The 17,581-nt window shown below is 56.4% G+C and overlaps 1 protein-coding gene across 2 annotated transcripts; it reads left to right on the forward strand.

Annotated features, from left to right (window-relative positions):
* The first annotated feature begins 63 nt into the window (after positions 1-63).
* FBXL19 (F-box and leucine rich repeat protein 19) lies at positions 64-17,357 on the forward strand. Of its 2 annotated transcripts, none has more exons than XM_066275719.1 (11): positions 64-383; positions 1,587-1,787; positions 3,389-3,532; positions 3,649-3,735; positions 3,815-4,033; positions 4,504-4,665; positions 5,770-6,281; positions 13,405-13,568; positions 13,657-13,818; positions 16,572-16,790; positions 16,898-17,357. In XM_066275719.1, exons 2-11 carry the CDS (start codon positions 1,611-1,613, stop codon positions 17,074-17,076), a joined length of 2,025 nt encoding a protein of 674 aa, XP_066131816.1. In that variant the 5' UTR covers positions 64-383; positions 1,587-1,610; the 3' UTR covers positions 17,077-17,357. The 2 variants fall into 2 exon arrangements, with proteins under 2 accessions (XP_066131816.1, XP_066131817.1); XM_066275720.1 differs by having other exon boundaries at positions 4,504-4,536.
* Positions 17,358-17,581: the final 224 nt, after the last annotated feature.

Below are 17,581 nucleotides of genomic sequence, written 5' to 3' on the forward strand. Positions count from 1 at the left end.
GAGAGGCGGGGCGGGGTTGGGGGAGGGGAGCTGGGACTCGGACCCCGGACTGAGTGGGGCCCGGGCAGAAGCTGAGCACCCTGCGCCCGAGGAGCCCCCGTTGGCCTGGGGGGGCTGAGGGACTGAGCCCCCCAGAGCAGGACCTCCCCCTGGAAGGGCCGCGCCGCAGCCCGTGGGAGGGCCTCGCCCCCGGCGCCCCCCATCTCCACTCGCCGACGTCCCGGCCTCCGCCGGAGGGAGGGGCCGAGCGCCCTCGGGGGGCCGTGGACCCCGGCGTTCTGAGCGTTCCGCGCCCCGCGCCGCCCGGCCCCCCCGCCGCCGATGGCCGCAGACCCGCCGGGAGCTGCCGAGAAGGGAGAGATGGCTCCCGGGACACGTGTGAGGTGGGTTCGTGCGGCTCCTCCTCACCCCCAGACCTGGGCAGCTTCCACTCCCATTCATCCTCAGCCCGGCCTCTCTCTCCCTTCCCCGCCCCCAGCCTCACCCTCTTTTTGCTCCGATCTCCTCATCTCTCCAGCCCTTCATCCTTTTACCTCTCAACCCTGGGGAACTGGCCTTCCTTCCTAGACCCTGCTTCCCCTTGCAGACCCCATCCCCGCCTGCAGTCGCCGCCCTCCAGGCCCCTTCCCCACCCCCATAGAGGGGGAAAGGGGGAAGCCAGGGTAAGACTCTGGCCCTGCAGAGACCCTCTAGGCCTGCTGGGATCTTGGAGGATTCGGTTTCCATGGGAAGGGGAGCCCCAGGGATTCTAGACCATCGGGGATGGGAAGCAGTTTGGGAAGCCGGGGATAAGGGGGTCCATGTAGGAGCCCATCCTGAGTTCTGTAAAGATGTCAGGCTGGCTTCTAGAAACCCGGGGAATTTGGGAGGGTGCCCAGGTTGACCTGAGAGATACAAAAGGAGGGTGTCTCCGAGCAGAGGGAGCTCTGTGGGGAGCAGGGGAATTGAGACCTTGCGCGGAGGAGGGACTGTGAGGCATAATTGCCTGGGGGGTGTCTCAGCCCTGGAAGTTGGGCAGCAGAATGAATCTTTAGGGGCGGGGGCTGGGGCAAGGATCCCAGTGGATCTGGTGAAGTTCTCTAGGATCTGGGGGAAGAGACATTGGACGATAATTGTGTGTGAGAGAAGGAGGGAGAAAAGGCCTGGAGCGTATGCTCAGGGATCTGGGGGTGTCCTGGAGGTAAATCTGGGGGGTTTTAGGTCGGGAAAGCATGGGGTGTGGTACATTTGGATAACAGAGGCAGAGTTGGGACTCCCTAAAATAACTCCACGGGCAAGGAGCCGCTGGCTTTCTAAGGAACTTGGATGCTGGGACATCAGTGGGGAGGCCCATGTCCTTTGGTCCTCCTTGAGGAAGTGTCAGAGGAGTGAGGTCAAGAAGCCAGTTCTCAGGCCTGCAGAGGGCCAGCTGACCTGCTTGAGAGAGCCTTGGAGGAGTGGGCCCCCATCCCTGCAGGAGGTGTGACCTCCATGTTGTCTGCCCGGGCAGGAGGGCTAGCACTTGCTGCCTGGAAATGGGGGGAGCTGGCAGGGTTTCCCGATCAGGGCCCTCACGGGCCCTCCTGACTGTCACCGTTCACCCACAGCCCTCGGCGTTGCTGACGCCCCCAATGTCGTCGAGCAGCCGGGGGCCGGGGGCCGGAGCGCGCCGACGCCGAACCCGCTGCCGCCGCTGCCGGGCCTGTGTGCGAACTGAGTGCGGGGACTGCCACTTCTGCCGAGACATGAAGAAGTTCGGGGGGCCCGGGCGCATGAAGCAGTCGTGCTTGCTCCGGCAGTGCACTGCCGTGAGTTCCGTGGGCTCTGGGGCTGCAGGTGCCCTTCCCCAGCAGGGCCCCTTACCTGTCCGGGAGCCGGTGGCTGCGTCCTAGGCCGTGCTGGACAATGGTTGGGGGCTCACTCAGTCAGTCAGTCATTGGTTTGTACAGAGTCTGTTGGGCCCATTTTCCCCCCTTCAGCTCCAAGCTGAGGGTGATTGTAGGACACCCAGAAGAATCCAACCCTGTCTCCACCATTTCCCAACTCTCTGAGGCACAAGCCTATAGGAACCTGGCCCCCATCCCCCTCCCGAGCGGTTCTGTGCACAGGGGACCAACCCGAGAGCTAGCCCCCCCCCCCCCCCAGGATAGGTCTTAGCCTCCTCTGGCCTCTTCTTCACCTGCCAGAGAGGTCTTGAATTTGAGACCAAGCTCACCCTTTGTGTGACCTTGAGCAAATCACTTGAAATCTCAAGATACTGCCCCCTCAAAATGTTTCTTTTGCTGAGTTGTAAACAGTAGTCCTGACAAAGTGCCTGCTGCAAGGCCTTTGAGCTTGCCGGGCTCCAGAGAGTGGCCCTGCTCCGGCAGCGTGAGTGGCCGTCAGCGTCCTGCGTCCCCGCCCTGGGCCACCATCCCCTTTTTTCTCTCCAGCCACTCTCTGCTGCTCGGTCTTTTGGTCCCGCAGCCCCTTTCTCCTGTTCCTCAGCTCTTGCCCACTCTCCTGGGCCTTTTCCCCACCTGCTTCTGCCTTGAGCCTGGCTCACAACCTGCAGCATTCCCAATATGGCTCAGTATTACCACTGTCCTCCCGAAGTATGTTTATTTTGTTGATTTGAGAGAGAGAGAGACCGGAACGTTGATCTGTTCCTGTGTGTGCTCTGACCAGGGACTGAACCAGCAGCCTCTGCACTTCGGGACAGTGCGCTCACTCGGAGCTGTCTGGCAGGGCGCTGCTTCCTTTTCCCCAGGACCAGCCTTTAGTGTTCCCCGGTCTTGCTCAAACCAGGTTCATTGTGAGGTCCTGACCATCCAGCTGCCTCTGAGTTTTGAAGTCAGTTTGCCTGTGGTCTCTCTCCCTCACTAAGTCAGCTACAATCCCTAGATCCAGCTGAACGTTCACAACAGTGAGAACAAACTATCGAATGCCCTCTTGCCTTGTCTCATTCTTGTGACAGTTCTGCACAGGAAAATTCCTAGCCCCCTTTTACAAATGGAGAAACAGAAATAAGGAGATTCAATCAGTTGCTCAAGGTCATTCATGTCGCTAAAAAAGAAGACATAGCTGACCTGTGGTGGCGCAGTGGATAAAGCGTTGACCTGGAACGCTGAGGTCGCCTGTTCGAAACCCTGGGCTTGCCTGGTCAAGGCACATATGGGAGTTGATGCTTTCTGCTCCTCCCGTTTCTCTCTCTCTCTCTCTCTCTCTCCTCTCTGAAAATTGAATAAATAAAATCTTTAAAAAAAAATTAAAAAATAAATAAATAAGAAAGAAGACATAAGAAAGGGATTGACCCAGCTTGGCTCGTGGGTTCTGAACCTCGTCCGGCAGCTGGCTGAGGTTCTCGGAAAGAAGGGTCTTCCCCCTGGTGATTGCTTTTGGGGTCCCTGATCGCCTTTCTCCCCCACAGCCCGTGCTCCCACACACAGCTGTGTGCCTCTTGTGTGGGGAGGCCGGGAAGGAGGACACAGTGGAGGGAGAGGAAGAGAAATTTGGTTTGAGCCTCATGGAGTGTACAATCTGCAATGAGATCGTCCACCCTGGCTGCCTGAAGGTGATGCCCTGGGAACCTGGGGTCTGGGACAGGGCTTGCCAGGGAGCAGGGAGGTGGGGAGCGCTGCTCCTGGGCTTACTGCGAGCCTGTGCCCACTCCGTGCCCTCTGCCCGCAGATGGGGAAGGCGGAGGGTGTCATCAACGCAGAGATCCCTAACTGCTGGGAGTGCCCTCGCTGCACCCAGGAAGGCCGGACCAGCAAGGTAGTAGGGCAGGGGGCTGGCAGGCGGGGGCTAGGGGCGGGGCTGCGCAGAGCCTCACCCCTAGTGCCTGTCTCCTCAGGATGCGGGTGAGGGACCAGGCCGCCGCAGGGCTGACAATGGCGAGGAGGGCGCCAGCCTCGGGAGCGGATGGAAGCTGACGGAGGAGCCGCCGCTTCCGCCATCCCAGCCCAGGCGCAAGGGCCCCCTGCCTGCCGGGCCCCCGCCAGAGGATGTGCCTGGGCCCCCCAAGAGGAAGGAGAGGGAGGCAGGGAATGAGCCCCCCACCCCAAGGAAAAAGGTGAGCCAGGGAGCATGCTCAGTAGGTTCGGTCCCTCGGGCGTGGCTGTCCTCCCCTTTGGGGGTTGGGTGGGTGGGTGTGGGAGGCAGTGCGCCATGGCTTCCCTCAGGGGTTATTGGGAGACCCAGTTCAGGAGTATGGGGGGGCACACTCTGTGGAAGGGAAGTACAGGTGAGGGGCCACCAGCAGTGGATTGGGAAGCTTTGGGAGTCCTCAGTACTTTAGGAACCAGGGGAAGAGCATAGTCAAAGCTGCTACAGAGGAGGAAGGAAGGGCTCCCAGGGCCTGGGGGGGGGAGAAAGAGATGAGCGCATGCTCAGTGAGCCAAGTGTGAAGGTGAGCATGCTCAGTTCTGAGGTGGGGGCTTCTGGGGGTTGTAGTCCAAGAGGAGGGCAAGGATCTTAGTTGTGTGGACAAGGACGGGCTAATGGATCTCTTCCTTTCCCCATGTCTCCCTCTTTCCGTGCTAGGTGAAAGGAGGCCGTGAGAGGCACCTGAAGAAGGTGGGTGGGGACGCCTGCCTCCTCCGAGGATCGGACCCAGGCGGCCCAGGCCTTCTGCCCCCCAGGGTTCTGAATCCAAGCCAGGCTTTCTCATCCTGCCACCCTGGGCTCCCTCCCGAGAACTGGGAGGTGTGCCGGGGACCTCCTCCCTCCCTCTCCCATCTCTCCTTGCCCCACCCTCCACCCTGGAGAGCGAGACCTGTCTCCTCCTGCTCACCTTGTCCTGCCCTCCTCCACTTGGCCACGATGGGTATCTGGACCCTGGGAAGAGTGGAGAGGGAGAGTGGGTGGGGGCCATAGGAGTCCCTGACTTTCCAAGAACCCTTAGAGTATTATTATATGACCCTTCTGTATCATCTTTCTAAACCTTAAAGGGGAAAGAGCTGAGTCCAGATTCCTTCCTGCTGCCTCCCTGTGTGGTCTTGGCAGCTTGTCAGCTGCTCTGAGCCTCAGTTTTCTCATCTGGGAAATGGAGATGATACTGCCTTTCTTGCCCACCTATGCCACAGAACTATTTAAATCCACTGAAAGTAAATGGGCTTTGTAAATTATAAACCTCACCTAGATTTGAGGAAAATGAGGTCCAGAGAGATTGAAAGACTTGTTTAAGCTCACACGGCAGAGCTAGAAATCAGATGTCACTTTGTGTGGACACACCAAAGGCAAAGGTCTGCCTAAGTGCATTCAGCCCCTGCTTCTGCCATTTGTCACTTTGGCACTTAAACTCTCTGAGCCTATTTTCCTCCTGTTTAGAGAGAGTGGCCCAGGTCGCCACTCCATCCAGGCACTGTGAGGATGCAATGGGTCAGCAGGTATAGGATGCTCTGCCTGGAGCTGAGAGATCGTCGCTGTTCTTAAATCATTGTCTAGGCACTTGGAATTGTCTCGTCCCACGTCCTACTGTAGGTGATGAGGCAGGGACTTCCCAAGGTCACACAGAGTTGATAGCCCAGCCAGTACTCAGAACTGGATCTCTGTTTTCCATAGCCTGCTGTTTATGCAAATTCGTCAGATACTGGAACCCGTACAGAGTTAATCATGCCTTAATGTGCCTGATAAGGAAAGTGTAGTTCAGAGGGACATGGCTAGGCTGATGGCCCCACATCGCTCAGAGCTGAGATGGGAACTCAGGACTGTCCCTCGGCCTATTTGTCCCCTGGTGACTCCTCAGGGGCAGGGATGTGGGCAAGTATGTGTCGGACCATAGAACAGTCTCTTCCTGTCTCCCTGCAGAAACCAAAGCCACCTTTGGCCTCTGCGGAGGGCCCAGCGGTGCCGTCCCCATCTCCACAGAGAGAGAAGCTAGAGCGTTTCAAGCGGATGTGCCAGCTGCTAGAGCGGGTGCCTGACACCTCCTCGTCCTCCTCGGACTCGGACTCAGATTCCGACTCCTCGGGCACGTCGCTGAGTGAGGAGGAGGCCCCTGGCGAGGCTCGGAACGGGCGACGGCCAGCCCGGGGCAGCTCAGGGGAGAAGGAGAACCGCGGGGGGCGCCGGGCCCTGCGCCCTGGCGGCGGGGGGCCCCTCCTCAGCTGGCCCCTGGGCCCCGCGCCCCCACCCCGGCCCCCCCAGCTGGAGCGGCATGTGGTGCGGCCCCCCCCTCGGAGTCCTGAGCCTGACACACTGCCTTTGGCTGCTGGGTCCGACCACCCTCTGCCCCGTGCCGCCTGGCTCCGCGTCTTCCAGCACCTGGGGCCACGAGAGCTGTGCATCTGCATGCGCGTCTGCCGGACTTGGAGCCGCTGGTGAGTGGCCCGCACAGGCCTAGGTTCTGTTGCGGACACCCTGCTCGCTTTGAGTGTGATTTGCAACCGGTTCCTGCTCCATTATCCCTGGCCACTGTCCTCGTGTTGATGACACTTCTGTAGTGTGTACACACTCCAGCGTGACACCTCTGTTCACTGCACAGGCTGCCTTCCATTTCTGGGCTATGTTAACCCCTAACACCACCTTTGCGAGGTAGGTACTGTTACTCCTGCTACAGATGAGGCTGAGGTCAAGGTTGTGTGCAGAGGAAGCGGCAGAACAGGGACTTGAACCCAGGCCCTCTTTCTCCTGGCTCTTCCCTCTGAGCACCGTCCTTGGTGCGTCCTTAGACCGTGCAGAGAGGAGTGCTGACTGCTGTCTGAGTCCCCTCATTGCTCCTCATTGTCCTCCTCTGAGGACAGTCTGAGAGGGTCTGTTGACACATAAGAAAGCTCTTTGCTAAGGTCATGCCTGCTCTCAAAGGGAGCCATACTCGGGCCTCCTGACCCCAAGTAACATTTTTTTTAATTGATTTTTCGAAGAGAGGAGAGATTACGGGGGTGGGGAACGTGAAGTATCCACTCTTAGTTGCTTCACTTGAGTTGTTCACGGCTTGTCTTGACCAGGCAAACCCAGGGATTCGAACTGGGGATCTCAGCGTTCCAGGGTAACACTCTGTCCACTGCGCCACCACAGGCCGGGCCCAAGGAACCTCTTCACGCCTCAGAGCCACTGCCAACTCCCTCTGCCTGGTCCTCACCCTCACCTCCCCTGCTTCCTGAAGCCCGTTTATTCAGAACCCCCTCTTCCTGAGGCGCTGGGCTCCCCGCTCCCCGCACAGATGGGCCTGTGCGCGTGGACATGTCTTTGTTCATCTCCTCGTTGCTTCCTGCGGGTTTCTGAGGTGGTGCACGTGCTGCGTCTTTTTCGTCTTCACATGTCCAGGCAGGACAAGGGCCAGTGTAGATGCTTAGGAAATACTTGATTAAGTAAGTAAATGTAGGCTCTTTCTCAGGCACTAACTGCGGACCAGGCATCCTGGTGACCGCTTGGCAAATGGGAGCCGATTTGCTCCTCACGCTAGCAGCCCTGTGCGGGGGCGAGGGGCGGCCGGAATCATAGTGCACGTTGGTGGCTGGACTCGAGCTCCAGACCTCGTCCTTCACTCCGGGACGCTAGCGCCTGCCTGCTGGTCTCTGCTGCAGAGCTGAGGCGGAGTGCGGGCTCCGGAGCTAGGTGCCTGTGGCTCGGCCTTCCTCTTCTTCGGATGAGCTGTGTGCTGCTGGGCTGGTTTCCGAACTCCTCCGGGCCTCCTCCATCCTTAAACCTGGACGACCAGAGCATTTATTCCATAGCGTTTGGGTGTTTTATTGAATTTTGGGGGGTGACATTGGTTAATAAAATTATACAGGTCTAGCCCTGGCCAGAAAGGTCAGTTGGTTACATCATCCCAGTATACTAAGGCTGTGGGTTTGATTCCCGGGCAGGGCGCATCCAAGCATCAGCCAGTGCGTGCATGGTTAAATAAGTGGAACAATAAGTCAGCGTTTCTGTTTCTCTCTCTCTCTTTCGCAAGTCAATAAAAGTAAAATTAAATCCCATAGATTTCAGAGGTACTATTCTCTAATGCACCATCGGTATGCTTCCTAGTGTTTCTCTAAGCTGATACACTTCCAAAACTTAGGCCAGTGCCTGGGAAATAGGCACTATTCGAGTCCCTCACTGCAGGCATTACTATTCACTCAGGTGTAAGTATGACCCAAAGCGCAGACTTTGGCATTTTCAGAACGTAGGTCCGTGTCACGGAAGAGCTCCCAGCCACCTGCAGCATAGCAGCCGATGGTCACAGCGCTTGCTGGGGATTACCGCCCCGCCTCCACAGTGGTTGGGAAAATGTTGCTGAAGCCTGTTCAGCACGGCCAGCCCTGTGCTTAGTCTGTGGGCTCCAGAAGTAGAGGACTTGATTTCTGCCTCAGTGAGAGACTTGTGACTGGAAGTGGAGAGAGGCCAGGCTGCACAGCGGTTTTAGCTCGGGCCTGGGCGTCTGCTCCTGATGAGTTTCATCACCTGTGACCCCTGCATATGGATAGCTCTGCCTGGCAGGACCTCAGCTGTTTCAGCTGTTACCTGGGGATCGTGCTAGTGCCTTGACTAAATGAGATGGTTTTTGCAAAGTACTTAGCTTAGTTCCTGAAGGCTTCTAAGCACTCACTAGAGTGGCGGCTTTCGATAGGAGGAGGAGGAGAGGGCAGAGCAGGGGCCTGTGGTGGGTCCCAGTAGGCACAGTCAGGAGGCTCTTTCGGGCCTGGGGACAGAAGCAGGGGCATTGGAGACTCAGGTTGAGAACTTTTTGAGAAGCAGAGTAGCTTGGGTTTGGTGACTGAGTGGCCACGGGGCAGCAGGGTGCCTCTCAAGTGTCTGGCCCGTGAGCCTGGGTGGGCAGCAGTGCCGTTCTTCGAGCGTGGGAGGAATACCAGGGAAGAGGAGCAAGTTGTAGGGGAAAGTGAAGGCACAGATGCGACATGTTTGGTCTGAAAGGTTTGCACACCAGTCAGGAACCAGCAGGAAAACCGCTGGATGTGTAGGCCTGAGGCTCAAGACAAAGATCTGAGTTTAGAAACTAGGGACACTGCGGTGAACAAACAGGTGGGGGAGTGGACAGTTGAAGGTCTTCCTGACTGGTGGCTTCTGTCTTCCCTGGGGATGAGGAGGCAAAGGAGTCTACCAAGAGAAGGATCCAAGTTGGGAGTTTTCGGTCCATAGCTATCAGCTTCAAGGAAGAGACAAGAAGACAGAACACCAGTGTGCGTGAGGTCCAGGAGCAGCAGCCTCAGACTTGGAGGAGACCAGGGTGGACATGTGTCGTCAGGGAGAGATTGAGGAGGGAGGGAACGATGAACAGTGTTGGTGTTGACAAAAGGTCACTGGAGATCAAGGACTAGAGTGGCTGTTGGATTTTGCTACAAGGAGGCCTTGGTATCCTTGGCTGTGCTCCATGGGGGTGGGAGGACAGAAGCCTGGCCACATGGGGTCAAGAACATCAGCTTCAAGGCAGGGACTTGATCTGTTTGTTTGCTGCTGTTCCCTGGTTTCTAAGATGGCACCTGCTGTGCAGTAGGTGCCAGAACAGTACTTGATGAATGAATGAATGACGGAAATCAGGGTGGAATGTAGAAAGAGGCCGAAACGGAGAAAGACTGTAGGTGGGGAGCAGGAAGTGGCAGGCTCTCCTCTCGGGTGGCTCTGTCTTCTCTCGGGAACGGGAGGTGAGGTGACCTACCAGGAGTGGGGGAGAGAAGGCAGGCATGAGTGCGGAGTTGTTGCGTTTCTGGGAAGAGGGTTGGGACTTTGAGGACGTGGTCCGAGGGGGCGGCAAGGCAGATTGGGATCCGGGGTCAAAGCCAGATGGGGTGGGGAGTGAAGCTTTGGAGATGGACAGATTGGAGGACAGTGGTGCCGTCAGGGGGCCCGGAATGTTGAGAGGGAAGAACTGGCTTTGGCTGGAGCCCAGTAGGCTGTCGAGCTGCTTCCATGTAGCAGTTTGGGCTGCGCTGCCTCTGTATCCCCAGAGGGCCTCTCAAGAGGATCGTTAGGACTAGAGTTGAGGATTTTGGAGGTGGGCGTAGTAGAGGGTGACTTGGTCAAGGGGTGGCTGGAGTTACGAGTAAAGTGAATGGGGTAAAGAACTTGAACATCAAGCCCTGAACACCCTGGATGATGGGTTGCCTTGGCCTCTTAAGAATTCTTCCTGCTTTGCCTTAGTGTTTTTCCCCAGTATAGAAGGAACCCATCCACGGTGCCCTGTCACCCTCACGGTGAACTCCCACAGTCCTTTTGGACGTGGGGACATGATAGAGCCCCAGTGCCTGCACTAGACATTTCCCTTCATTTCTGCAGTGAGCCTCTGAAGTAAGTGCTGCATTTACTCCCTTCGATGGTTTTGAGGATGGCCCAGAGAGGGCAAGGGACTTACTTCCCTGAGGTCATTCAAAGCACTAAGGTGCCAGAGGTAGGATTTCGAGAGCCATGGTGCTCACGTCTCTCACCTCTGTGGCCGCAGCAGTCTGGCCTGGCATGCTAGCCCTTCGGACATGTTGCCCCGGCCCCAGGCCTCTGCAGCCTCACCTCCGCCGAGTTCGGGCTCTCTCCAGACCAGCTTGGTTTAAGCCTTGGCTCTGCGACCATTTAGTAGCTGTGGTACCTTGCACAAGTTTTTAACTTCTGAGCCTCATTTTCCCTTACTCTCAAAAGGAGATGAGAACAGTATTTATCGTCCAGGGCGGTTGTGGGGTTAGATGCTTAATGCATAGAATAGTACCTGGCACATAGAGGCCCCTTGATAAATGCCAGTTATTAGTGTGTGGTCTTCATCCTCATCATCCTCATTGTTACAGAATGATGAGTTGCTCTTTGTTCCTGCTGCCTGAGGTTCTCGGAGCTCTCTGTGTTCCCTGCGTCCTGGACTGGGGACTGCTTCTTGCTCATCTGGAATGTGCACCCTCTTCCTCCCCTTCCCTCTCTGGAATACTAGCTGCTGTCCAGAGGCTCAGCAAGCATTGTCTCTCTGGAGGGGCTCCCCTGGCCCAGTCCCCTTATTGACTCTTTATTATGTCCTTTGTTGCATCTGTTTCTGTGGCCTGGCTGTGTTTCCCCCGTTTTCTGACTGCTTCTTGCCCTGGGGAGGCTGACACTTAGTATCAGTAGGGCCCTCAATGACTGTTGGCTGCCACACTGAGGTTTAACCCAACGTCCTGGTCATACAAGAGCAAAGAGATCTATTAGCTCTAGCCAAGAAGTCAGGAGAGACTTCCTGGAAGAGGAGGAACTGGAGCGGAGCCCTGAAGAATCTGGATTGGTTGGCATTTCCAGCACAACATGTGCCAAACTGTGTTGGTACCTGACAGCCTCGTGTGTCTGCAGGCAGGCAAGTCGTTTGGCCTGACTCTCGTGGACCAGGATACAGAGACAGTGGGGGCCTGTGTACCCCCAAGGGGAAGGGCTCTCTGTGGCCGTGGGACATGCAGGGGAGGGTTCAAGGCAGTGGTCGCAGCTGAGCTGGGACTCTGACTGGGTCGAGTGGCAGGGAGAGGTTTTGGCTACAGCAGGGTGCTACTGAGTAGAAAGAGAAAAGGGGCAAGGCATAAGGACGAAAGCTGGGTGAGGGTGGGGTCTCCCCCTCCCCATTTTGGAATTGGAGAGACTTGTAAATGTTGGGTGACTGGACGGAACCAGGAGAGGAAGAGACTAGAATGCCGGCAGAGGGGGGTGGTGAATGGGATGGTAGGAGGTGATAAGTGGGACAGAGAGGTGGGTTTTTGGGGTGAAGCCTTCCTGTCTGTGCCTCCAGCATTCCTTAACGTTTCATCTAGGGGCTCCGGAGCATGCCGGACAGTTTCAGTGGCGCAAGAACGGGCTTAGTTCTCTCATGACTTTTGAAAAGAAGTCTCTCCATTGTTGTGTGTTAGCCCCTCTAGTGCATTTACACCCCCCCCCCTTTTACAAAAGTAGTTTTTAGGTGGTAGCCTAAGGCCACAGCTACACCTGGCTGGAACGTAATAACCCTGGTCTGTTTCTATTGTATTTCTTTCCATGGCTAACCTATTTCTGTGAAGCAGTACTGGTTTTAAGTGCGTAGAGGGGATCAATCTGAAGATAAATTCATGTTCTTGCAGATAAGTGGATAGCAGATGACTGGGGTTTGAGGCTCACTGCTCCAGCCCAGGGCTTCTCGAAAAAGCCCTTCCAAATCGGGGGGAGGGGGAAATACAGCTTCCTGGGCCCCTCCCCACCCCTGCTGCTTCTGACACCGTTCATCCAGCCCATTGGGAAATTCCTGACATGCCTTCAAGAACTACTGCATTAGGAGTTCTCAAAGGAAGTCTCAAGGAACTTGAGCGCACCAGAAAGTATTAATAGATAAGCTCGGGAGAGGTGGGGTGGGTTCCCTGGAACACTAAGTTCGAGAAGCCCTTCTCCAGTGCATTTCATGTGAGGCTAGGCAGGGGTCTCAGAAAGGCTGGGCCCTGGAAAGCTCTTTTAACTTTGTCCAGGTCTCATTTGTCTTTGTAGCTTCAATACCTTGGATCTGCCAGGTCCTCCTTAAATACTGACTGAGTGAATGAATGAAAAGCTGTAAATGAAGTGTGTTGTAGTGGGTGCTTCGTGGAAGCTTGGCACCATTTATCCACTCAATAAACACGCAGCAGAAAACTTACTGTGTACCTGGCACAGTGCTGGGTACTGAGGAAACCAAAGGGGAAAAGCCAGATGTGCCCTCGTGAAGTCTACCATGTAGTGGGTGGGACACACAGTCATATAGAGAGAGCAAATAGGGTTGGGGGTCAAGCCGTCGGCAGCTGGCCATCAGTATGGGGCAGGTGTGGATCGAGGGTGGAAATTAGAAAAGGAGGTGAGGAGTGCCCACTGGCCAACTACATAATTTAGTGAGCAGGTCAAGGTGGGCTTGGGGGTGCTGATAGGTCCCTGTGGTGTTACCGCAAATACAGCACAGAGGGTGTTTGTACGTGCCTTTGGCAGAATGCATCATTAGCTACAAGGCACAGCCTGACCGGTGGTGGCGCAGTGTTCAGAGTGTGGACCTGGGACGCTGAGGTCCCAGATTTGAAACCCCAAGGTCGCCAGCTTAAGTGTGGGGGTCACTGGCTCAGCTGGAGCTGCCCCCCCCACCATCAAGGCACATATGAGAAGCAGTCAGTGAACAGCTGCAGTGCCATACCCATGAGTTGATGCTTCTCATCTCCTCCCCCAGTAAATAAGTAAATAAATAAGCAAGCAAGCAAGCTGTAAGGTCCAGACCCCAGCATGCCCTCATTTGACCCTGCAGCAGCCCTGAGGGGCGGGCCAAGTAAGGCTCGTGACCTTCTCTTTCCAGACTAGGCCTCTGAAGCTCAAGAAGAATGGATGTTCCCAGGGTCTTACATCAATTAGTGATGGATGGGAGCCCCAAACTCAGTGCCCTTGGCCTGGGTCCTATAGCTTCCTACAGCATCACCTCCTACCTTCTGTATGGATCAGGAGCAAAGTGGGGTGAACTGTGGAGTGTAGGGAGGTTGTGGGCTCCCTGAGAGCTTAGGGCTCTGTCTACCCCCTTGTGGCCGGCAGGTGCTATGACAAGCGTCTGTGGCCTCGAATGGACCTGAGCCGGCGGAAGTCCCTCACTCCGCCCATGCTCAGTGGTGTGGTTCGCCGCCAGCCCCGAGCCCTGGACCTCAGCTGGACAGGTGTCTCCAAGAAGCAGCTCATGTGGCTTCTCAACCGACTGCAAGGTACAGCAGGCGGCTGAGGGAGGACCGAGTGAACTGGGGGTGGACCTGGAGCCAAGGCCTCCTAGCACCAGCTCCCTCAATTCCCCAGGCCTGCAGGAGCTGGTGCTGTCTGGCTGCTCCTGGCTCTCTGTCTCCGCCCTGGGCTCAGCCCCACTGCCAGCCCTGCGGCTTCTGGACCTGCGCTGGATCGAAGACGTTAAAGACTCCCAGCTCCGCGAGCTGCTCCTGCCTCCGCCAGACACCAAACCAGGTGCAGCCTCTCTCCGCGCCTTTGTGGGATGCGTCGGGCGGGGCAGGGGTCGAGGCCTCCTGGGTCTCTTCTGGCTCAGGCTAAATGTTGAAGGGTTTGAAGAAAAGACAGAACGCTAGTTTGAAGGAGAAGGCCCTGCTTGGCCACTGTCCTTTCCTTCCCTCCCTTGCTGTATGCTGGGGCCTGGGACAGGAGCGGAGAGGCCAGGGTGAGAAGGACGGAGTGCCTGCCCTCCAGGGGAAGATAATTACAGGATGAAGCACAGTGCAGGACGGAGGACGGCACTGAGCCCTGGGAGCAGCCAGGGCTATGAGTGAAGTCGCTGGGTCTGGTGGGTTCTGCCGGAGAGCCTCCCCCACGGGGAGCAGTGGCGACTGGAAGAATGCCGGCCCCCGTGTGGCCAGTCTGTCTGTCAAAAGAATTACAAGTCTGTGACGTATCCTGGTTTTAAATGATTGAAACTAATTCAGATTCCTTTAAAATTCATGTGTGGACCCAGTAAAAACATGGCTGAGCATGCTTGGTCCCTAGACTTCCTTGCCCGGCAGTAAAAGCATAAGGATTTTTCTGAGGGAAAAGCAGAAAGAGGGAGCCAGCTGACTTGGCAGGTTGTGTGGTGGCGGTGGTGTCCTGTCCGCAGTCGGACCAGCCACCTCCTCACCATGGTCAGGCCTGGCACCTGCCAAGTCAGCTTTTACTGTTGAACACATATTCTGGGGCTGGGCCTGTATAAGGCGCTCGAGCTCTCAAGCTGAATCAGCCCTATTCCCCACCCTGTTGGAGCCCCAGTCATGCAAAAGAGAGAGACTGAGAAATAGAATATTATGCCTGACCCGTGGTGGCGCAGTGGGTAAAGTGTCGACCTGGAACGCCGAGGTCGCTGGTTCAAAACCCTGGGTTTGCCCGGTCAAGGCACATACGACAATCAACTACAGTGAGTTGATGCTTCCCACATCTCCTCCCCTTCTCTCTCCCTCTCCTCTCTCTAAAATCAATAAATCTTAAAAAAATAATAAAAGAAACAGATGTCGTATAGCCTGGTGTGATATGGTAAGAGCTGGGTGGGGAAGGAATGAAACAAACTTCCCCTGAAAGGAGCCGTTTGAGCTGAGTCCTGAGAGGGACAGGGTTGTTCTAGGGAGTGTGAGGCAGAGTAAGTCGTCTGGTGGGGTAGGAGGCCCATGTTGACAGGGATGCTGGGAGCTGGGGCTGGTCACCTGGGGGTCACGTGGAGGTGTGGGGAGGGGCACTGAAGCTTGGGGTCTCCTTATCTAGCCCAGAGATGGGATGCTCACAGTAGCATCCTCTCTGGTCCGCACCAGTTTGCTCACACCAAAGTCAGGGGTACCTTCCAGAAAGACAAACCTAGTCATTTCACTCCTATGCTGTAAACTCTATTCCTTCCTAGTGTTCTTTGGCTAAAGACCAATATTTTACTATACTCAGTACGGCTTGGCATGGTCTGATCCTTGCTGACCTATGCAATCCCTGCGTGTTAGCCACTTCTGCCTCCTTGCTAAGTTCCCTCCAGCCCCAGGGCCTTTGCCCACTCTTTGCCCAGAATGCTCTATCGTCCTTCATTTAATTAACACCTAATCACTCTTCAGGCTGCAGTATAAATGCCACCTCCTTTTAGGAGCCCTCTATGATTCCCCCATTGACATCAGAGGCCCTCTTCTGCTTTGGGAGAGTTCCCCTCCCCGCAGGTCAGTGCACAGCTGTGAAGTGGTGGAACTGATGGTTAGCTCAGTCGGGTAAGAGCATCGTCCTGAAACAGCAAGGTTGCGGGTTCAATCTCCGGTCAGGGCACACATGGGAAGCAACCAATGAATGCTTCCCTTCCCCCTCCCCTCTTTCTGTCTCTAAAAGTCAATCAGTGAATAAAACCCAGGCCAGAGAGCTTGGTTGGCTGGAGTATCATCCTGGTGCGGAGGTTGCGGGTTGGTTTCCCCTGTCAGGGCACATACTAGAGCAGCTTAAAGTTCCCGTCTCCCCGACTCCTTAAGTAAATAAATAGATAGATAAGAAAGGTAGACAGGTAGATAAGATAGATAGATAGCAGTTGAGAAAGGATAACACCTTCCAGGAACTGGAATGAACTGCGATTCTACCAGGGAGATTAGACTTCTTGGAGGTGTGCTCAGAGCGTTTGTGGCAGAGAAGAGGTGCTGCCTCACTGATGTTTGAGAATGGTTCTCTGGCTTCCAGGAAGAGGAGAGCCTGGGGCAGGAGCGGTGCTGACTCAGTGGCGAGGGGGAGAGAAAGGGATCCAGTGGGTGACTTGACGGATCCTGGAAGGAGAGGGAAAGGGGAGAACAACCTGGCACGGCAGTCCTGTTAGGGATGTCATTTGTGGGATGAGTGATTACATACTGAGCACCTGTGTCTCAATTGTTAGTGATGAAGCAAGAACAAGACGGACAAGAATTCTTGCCTTCATGGAACTGACATTCTTAGTGGAAGGAGAGAGAAAAATATGTATGTGTCAGATGGTGGGGAAGGGGGGAAATAATACAGGGAAGGGTTAGGACTTTGTGGAATACTGTAGTTTCAAGTGGAGTAATCACGGTCGGCCTCACTGAGGAGGCAATGTGAGCAGGGAACAGTGTAGGAGAGCACCAGGTGAGCTCACATACGGTGGGAGCAGATTCAGGGGTGGTGAGGAATATGTGTATGGAAACAGAGCTGGTCTGAATGCCTGTGTGCAGGGTTGGAAGCAGAGGGGAGTGCTGACCTCTTACATGCCTGTCCAGGGCAAACAGAGAGCCGTGGACGGCTGCAGGGGGTGGCAGAGCTGCGCTTGGCGGGCCTGGAGCTGACAGATGCCTCCCTGCGGCTTCTGCTGCGTCACGCTCCCCAGCTGAGCGCCCTGGACCTGAGCCACTGCGCCCACGTCGGGGATCCCAGCGTCCATCTCCTCACCGCCCCCACCTCCCCACTCCGAGAGACCTTGGTACACCTCAATCTCGCTGGTAAGCATGGTCCCCCGTCTGTCTGTCCTGCTAGCCTGTTGGTCCCGTGACCAGTGCCTGCCGCCTCCTCACCTTCCTGGTGTTTGCTACCCTTGCCCCACCCCTAGGCTGCCACCGCCTCACTGACCACTGCCTTCCGCTGTTCCGCCGCTGCCCTCGCCTCCGCCGTCTAGACCTGCGCTCCTGCCGCCAGCTCTCACCTGAAGCTTGTGCCCGGCTGGCAGCTGCTGGGCCCCCTGGCCCCTTCCGCTGCCCAGAGGAGAAGCTGCTTCTCAAGGACAGCTAGTTGGGTGCCCCCTCCCTCCCCTCGGGACTCATCAGGAGCCTGGACCTTGGGCCTTCATTTCACTCTTGCCAGGAGGCCAGGTTACTCACCTCATGACTTGGGACTCCTGCCCAGGGTCTTGAGCCAGCCTCCCCACTCTCTGCCCCCTGCACTGATATTTCTGGGGGTCTCTCCTTCCCATCCCCTCCCCCTTATACCTGCTTCATTGTCCATCCCCTGGGGGGAGTGGGTTAGAGGTACTGGGGGCTGCTGAGCCAAAGGGATGGTGGGAGGGGGTCAGGTGCCAGTCTGAGGGAGGGGGAGTCGGGGGAGAGGTGTCTGCACAGAGGATACCGGGAGCCCGGGGCTGGGGGAGTGGAGGATGGGCTGGGGTGGGGGGGCAGAAGCCAGACCACCAAGGGTGCAGGGAACTGAGCGGATACTTGGAGCTGGGGGGAGGGGCAAAAGGGAAACCAGAGGAGCAGTTGGGAGCCCAGGTGTCAGAGGTGGGGGACCCTGGGAACCA

Source organism: Saccopteryx bilineata, chromosome 4 (assembly GCF_036850765.1).
Source record: "Saccopteryx bilineata isolate mSacBil1 chromosome 4, mSacBil1_pri_phased_curated, whole genome shotgun sequence".
Taxonomy (NCBI): domain Eukaryota; kingdom Metazoa; phylum Chordata; class Mammalia; order Chiroptera; family Emballonuridae; genus Saccopteryx; species Saccopteryx bilineata.

Bases quoted from the DNA above. Each gene is read 5' to 3' on its own strand.
- FBXL19 (XM_066275719.1), top strand. From the start codon at position 1,611: ATGTCGTCGAGCAGCCGGGGGCCGGGGGCCGGAGCGCGCCGACGCCGA. The intron at 3,736-3,814 runs GTAGTAGGGCAG...CTGTCTCCTCAG, and splicing joins AGGAAGGCCGGACCAGCAAG to GATGCGGGTGAGGGACCAGG. The intron at 4,666-5,769 runs GTGTGCCGGGGA...GTCTCCCTGCAG, and splicing joins TCCCTCCCGAGAACTGGGAG to AAACCAAAGCCACCTTTGGC.